This window comes from Apteryx rowi, unplaced genomic scaffold (assembly GCF_003343035.1).
Source record: "Apteryx rowi isolate R43461 unplaced genomic scaffold, aptRow1 scaffold_653, whole genome shotgun sequence".
NCBI lineage: Eukaryota > Metazoa > Chordata > Aves > Apterygiformes > Apterygidae > Apteryx > Apteryx rowi.
This window is the reverse complement of record NW_020450931.1, coordinates 481,128-487,280: the sequence shown is the minus strand read 5'-3', so window position 1 is coordinate 487,280 and position 6,153 is coordinate 481,128. Positions and strand designations below refer to the sequence as shown.

Here is a 6,153-nt window from a genome sequence, read left to right as displayed (position 1 = left end):
GGGGCTGCGGCGGCTGCACGGGCTCCGCCGCCCGCTCCGCTGCGCCTCCCTCCGTCCCTCCGTCCCTCCGTCCCTCCGCACGGCCCCCGGCCCGGCGCCCCCTCCCGGCCGCGTCCCCCTCCTGCCGCCCCTCCGAGCCGGGGAAACCCCCCCGGCCCCGGGGAAGGGGGGAAGGAGGAAAGGGAGAAAGTGCAAGGAAAGAGATAGAAGGAGAAAGAGAATAAAAGAGAGGAAGGAGAAAAAAGGAAAGAAGAAAAGGAGCGAAAGAGAAAGAAGGAGAGAGCAAGAAAGAAAGGGGGAGAGAGAGGAAAAAAGAAGCAAAAGAGAAAGAAAGCAAGAGAGAGAATGAAGGAGAGCAAAAAAGAGAGAAACAGCAAAAGTGAAAGAGCAAAGAGGAAAGAAAAAAGAAAAAGTGAAAACGACAAAGAAAAAGAAAGAAAAAAGTGAAAGAAAAAAGCACAAACAAGAGAAAGCAAAAGCAAGAGAAAGCAAGAGAAAGCAAGAGAGAAAGCAAGAGAGAAAGCAACAGAGAAAGCAACAGAAAGAAAGCAAAAGAAAAAGAAAGGGAAAGAAAGGGAAAGCAAACAAGCAAGTAAGAAAAAAAAGAAAGAGAAAGGAAGGAGGGAAGGAAAGAAGGAAAAGAGAACGAGAAAGCAGGAAAGGAAGAAAGAGCAAAGGAAGGAAGGAAGGACAGATGACAGCCAGCCCCTGCCAGGAGCGAGCGGGAGCGCGGGAGGCTGCGCGATGCCCGTGGGGCCGCCAGCGCCTCGCTGGGGCCCGGGGAACTCGTGGGAAGAGCAGCCGGCGACCCCTGCGCGTTTGGGCCCCGCGCCCTCACCGCCGGGGATCAGCGGCCGGCCGGAGGCCGCAAAAAGTGCCGGGGAGGCTGCGGGCGAGCGGGGGGGCGAGGAACAAAGTATAAAACGGGCTCCAGACCCAGTTCAGCGCCTAGGCTGCGTCCTTGCGAGTTTGCCAGCGAAGGCTTTCAGTTTCCGTGTAAATCCAGGCTCTGCCTCTACCTCCGAAAAGCGGCTTCGGCGCCGCGGTTCCCGACGGYGTCTCTCCTCCTCGGGGCGCTGCGGGCGCTGCTTCGATCTCCTCCCAGGGGCGCGGGGAGCGGGGCGGCGGGACAGCACGGCACGGCACGGCGTGGGACGGGGCCGGGAGGGACCGGGGGCTTCATCACAATATCCGTGGGGCCGATCTGTCGTTGGTGATGGTCCTCCGCAGGCGCACCCCGCGCCGGATGGCCACCAGCATGTCTTCGGCCGGGGGGTCCATGGAGGCCGCCGGGGGTGGAGTAGGCGTCTCCTCGCCGGGGCCGGGGCCGGGGCCCGAAAGCGCCATAGGGAAGGGAAATTGGCCTTCGCCCAGGGCGTGGGCGCTGGCCACCAGCTCGCCGATCTTCTCCACCAAGCTGTGCCGGTTGGCTGCCAACTGCTGGTCCTCCTCTTCCTCGGCGGAGAGGTGCTGGCTGGCACCGGGGTACACGGAGATCTCCATGACGTTGCTGCCCCAGGCGGTGTTGGGAAGGCTCAGCCGCTTGGGCGAAGCTTTGGCAAAATCCGCGGTGTTTGGCGAGGCGTCRTCAGCGTAAAACACGCACTCTTCGCTGCCCACTCGCGTGGGGCCGGTGTAGCTGGGGGAGTCGGGCACCGTGGGGGTCTTCACGGGGACGATGGGGGGCCGGATGGGGATGGGGCCCGCGTTGGAGAGGGTGCGGCGGACCGAGGGCTTGGTGGAAGGCGTGCGGCGGATGGTGGCGACCCCYGGCGTGGTGCCGGCTGGCAGGTTGGTGCCCGTAGGCAGCCCGGCGGTGGAGGCAGGACGCTTGGTCTGGATCATGCGCCGGTAGTTCTGGGCGATGTTGCTGTTGCGCGGGATGGTGGAGGACTTGTCGAACTCGCTCTGGGGGTCGCACTCCACGTCACCGTTCACCGAATAGCAGTCGTAGTCGGAGCCTGGGGAGGGGGAGTCCAGTCAGCACAGCCGAGCGGGGTGGTTGCAGCCCACTTGCCACTGCCAAGCCCGACCGCCACCTTCGCAATGCGATCACCGTTGCGATATGACCACAACCAAACCCAACCATCACCGCTGCAACACGATCACAACCAACCCCAAGCACTGCCGCCACGAGAGCACAATCAAACCCAACCACCATCATTGCGATGCAACCACAACCATCCCAACCATTGCCATCACAACATGACCGCGATCAAACCCAACCACCACCATTGCAGCATGATCACAGACAACCATCGCCATCATGGCTTGACCACAAATCCAGCCATCACCACCACAATGAAATCACAGCTGGCCCCAACTGCCACCATTGCACGATAACAGCCAAACCCAGCTGTTACCATCGCAGTGTGATCACAACCACCCTAACCATCGCCATCACAATGTGACTGCAAACATAACCATCACCACCACAACACAATCACAGCCAGCCCCAACCATTGCTATGATGCGATCACAACCAAACCCAAACATTACCGTTACAACGTGATCACAACCATCACCATGAGAACAGCTACATCCCACCACAACTGTCCCCACGGTTACTCTATCTCCATCCACCACATCTGTTGCTACCCCAACCCTCTGGTACTGAATCGCTGCATGCAAACGCATTGTTGCAAACCACCGCCATCGCACAACGCGTGATGCTACCACAGCTATACACTGCCTGGCACAACGGTAGCCATCAAGGCGCACACAGCACAGTTGCAGCCACCATAGTTAACAGTCAGAGCTGCTCCGGCTGCCGAGCTACTGCACCATGGGTGACCCAGCCACAACTAACCCTCCAAAGAATTGGGAAACAGCCATGGTTATGCTGCACGCTACACGCCGCACCGCAACTGCGCAGCGCCGTCGCACACCAAACCGTCAACACGTGCGGTCATTAAATCTGCCCGCTCTTAACACAAGCAGCCCCCACGCAGTGCAACCACAGCCCAGTGCCGCAACACTCAGCGCGGTCTCAACCGCCGCGCAAGTGTCTGCAACGCAGCCACGAGACCACGGCTTCTCCACCCCGGGCAGCACAGGCCCAGGTTGTTCAAACGCCGATAATCACGCAACGTGCCCAAAGCCTCCGTCTCATCCTACACAACCGAAATAACCCGYTTTGTGCTGCAACCAGGCAAACGTTGGCTCACAGAATTAACAACAGGCTCACAGCCGCTCGGGAAGCAAGAGCGAAGCCAAACAGCCGGGCAGGGCTGGGGCCCGGTTGTGTCACTGTGCAGGTGTTGATCACAACACAGTGGAAACATCCGCGGGAGCCAGCGGAGAAGTCAGCACACCCCTGTTCGACCCTGCTGCAAGGGAGGACCAGCACACCATCACGCTATGCCCAAGGATATCAACAGCACCATGCAAAACAGTCTCCAGCAGCACAGCCGCTCCGAAGGGCTCTTGCCATGCTCTACCCCTGGTCTCCTGCTGACCCTCCGGGTGAAATATCAGGCTGCTTCTGCCCCATGTCCCCCTTCCCACCAGGGGCGAGCCAGGCCCTCAGCGCCGCTACCTTGGGAAGGGATGGTGTCCTCGGAGCAGGACGGGGTGGTCGTCTGCGTGCTGTAGCCGCTGGAATACTGCAGCGAGTCCCGGCTGCTCTTCTGGTGCTCCAGACTCAGCCCCCGGGTCAAGACCATGGCCAGGTCGCTGGCAGCGGGGGACACCTCCTCGCCGTGCTGCGGGGGGACAGGAGCCACCTGTCAGTGCCCCGATGAGCCGGCCACGCTGCCACGGTGGCCTCGGCCAGTTCTCAGTGCCACATGGTCCTCCTGGAGGAGCCCCCCCCCCCTTGGCGCTCACCCCCCTGGACCTTCACCCCCCCAGCAGCCGGTACCTTGGCAGCAATCGTAGCCGGCGACATCCGGGGCCTGGGAGCTTCTTCGACGCTGATGCCCGGGTACCCCATGGCGGCCGAGGCCATCTCCGCTTCCCGCAGGTGCTCCACGCGGTCCTTTCGCCTCTGCAGGGTGTTCACCACGGGCTGGTCGTAGGGACTGGCTTTGGACCAATCCTGCAAAAAATCCAGGCGCCAGCGGGTGAAGCCGGAGCCGTGGCGAGGAGCGGCAGGGCGGGAGGAGAGAGGCACCCGGGGAGGCAGGGACAGCGGGGAAGGGGTGCGCGAGGGGTCCCGCCGGGCTCCCACGGGGCGATCCCGGCTGTGGGCACCGGTGGTGGCCGGGATGCTCGGCCGGTCGCTGCCAGGGACGCCGGCGCTGACAGCCGGCTCGCCGAGGGGCGGCAGCGGCCAGGGGGAGCCGGCTCCGCGTCTCCTGGGACCCATGCGCGAGACGCGAGCCGGCGGGATGGAGGGCAGAGCTGGAGCGAACCAGGGAGGGGAAGAGAGGAAGAGGAGGGCTTTGCCGACGAAGGCTTCACCTTTGCGCCACCTGCCCGCGCCCCTGCGGCAGAGCTAGAACTAACCGAGGTGGGGGAGCTGCACTCGCTAACTGACTGGCAGGTTTCGGAGGCCTCCGAGGATGCCGAGCTGGAGGACTTCTGCCGTGCCCGCAGGCCGAGGAGCRGCAGCGAGCCGCGTGGACGCAGAGAAGGGAGAGAACAGAGCCGGTTAGCAAAGCCGGAGGCGTGCGGCGGCCGGAGACGATGCGACGCGGCACGGTCCGCGGGTTAGAGGCTGCACGCGGCACCCCGAGTGCGCCCGGGGGGTGCCCGCAGCCGCCCGCGAGGCAGCTTCGCCCGCGCGGCCCCGGCACGGGGAGGCGTCCGCGCCGGCGCGGAAGGGCTTTGGCAGATGCCGTGGGCTAAGCGCGCCGTGACTCCCAGCACGGCGCTAGCGGGCTCTGCCTTTGCGTGGGGATTCCCGCAGCTGAAACGGTTCCCACGCGCGCTTGCGCCTCGCGTCCCGCAGCCTCGCRCCCCCGCACGCCCCCGCGGGGCGGTGAGCAGCATTTGCCCCCTTTGCGCCCCAGAAGCAGGGACGAGGCCCTGCCCGGCGGTCTGCTGAGCTCGGGGAGGTGCCGGACGGGTGAAGCCCGTGCAGACGTCCCGCCGTCGGCGCTGCCTTGCAAGCGGCGCCGTGTTAGCGGCAGCAGCGGAGCGCAGCGGCGGCCCGCGCGCCCCGAAGCTCAGGCGTGTTAAGCGCGGCCGGCGGGGCTCGCATGCAGCCCGGCCCCGCGGCTCGCTGCTGCGGACCAGGGGGTCCCCGGTGCCACCRGCAGCGCCGGGCAGGCAGCAGTGCGTGTAGCCAGCGGCCGGGGATGCGGCGCGGGAGGGCAGAAGCGATGCAGCTCAGGCCGGTGCTGATGACCRCTCTCCACCAGCATCTTGCCCRGCACGAAGGATCTGCYGGGATCCRCCAGGARGAYRCGGGGCCAAGGGCTCTCCAGCCCCRGGMTGCCCAAGCGCTGCCAGCCTGGCCAGGGAAYGGCGTGAAGTGGCCTCTGGCTCGCTGCGGGGCTCGGGGGAGTGGGAAATACTCCGTTTCCTGACCAAATACCCCATTTCCTGACCACGGCGTGAACGGTGACCCCCTTGCCTGGGGGAACAGCCTGGCCCGAGGCGGGTGGGCATCCCACGTACGTTGTTCTCCCCCGCGATGCCAACGCCAACCCTCTACACCTGGAGACATTCCCAGGGGTGTCACGGATACACTGCCAGAKGGGATCCTTGCATCTTGCCCGCTCCTTTTCCAGAGGGGGAAACTGAGGCACGGCGCCCCAGGGAGGCTACACCGGGCCAGGCCGAGCCTCGCGCCCGCTCCCTCCTCCCTTACCTGGCTGGTGATGTCCGAAGGCATCGGAGAAGGCGGTTTGGAGTAAGCGGCGTCCTGGGAGATGAAGCCCGAATCGTGCGAGGAGACGCTGGAGAGACGCGTGCTCGCGTTGACCGGCTGCGCCAGGCTGCGGTAGCGATAGGTGGAACTTGGTGAGCAAGTTTGGGACCCGCCGGGCCACGCGATGCCACCCTTGGCACCGCTCACGCTGCTGGGGTGGGGTGGGGGGGCCGCAGAGACGATGCCCGTTAGCGGGCGCAGAGGGGCAGGGAGGACAAAGGAAGGAAAAGACAGTTTCAGACAACGGTTGGCTGCGCGACTTCGCCCGGCAGAGGAGCCGAGCGGGAGGCGGGGAGGGACGAGGCGGCGGCGGCCGGCCGGTTCCCCCCCCCCCC

The 6,153-nt window shown here is 64.6% G+C and overlaps 1 protein-coding gene across 1 annotated transcript in view; it reads right to left on the bottom strand.

Annotated features, from left to right (window-relative positions):
- Positions 1–784: 784 nt before the first annotated feature.
- Positions 785–6,153, bottom strand: part of MTSS1L (MTSS1L, I-BAR domain containing) — a 12,251-nt gene continuing 6,882 nt past the window's right edge. The window contains exons 11-15 of the mRNA XM_026084896.1: positions 5,759–5,969; positions 4,450–4,524; positions 3,863–4,039; positions 3,539–3,704; positions 785–1,961 (exon numbers count right to left, since the gene is read on the bottom strand). Coding sequence (XP_025940681.1) covers positions 1,183–1,961; positions 3,539–3,704; positions 3,863–4,039; positions 4,450–4,524; positions 5,759–5,969 — 1,408 coding nt within the window. The 3' untranslated portion in view covers positions 785–1,182. The remainder of the gene's footprint in view (positions 1,962–3,538; positions 3,705–3,862; positions 4,040–4,449; positions 4,525–5,758; positions 5,970–6,153) is intronic.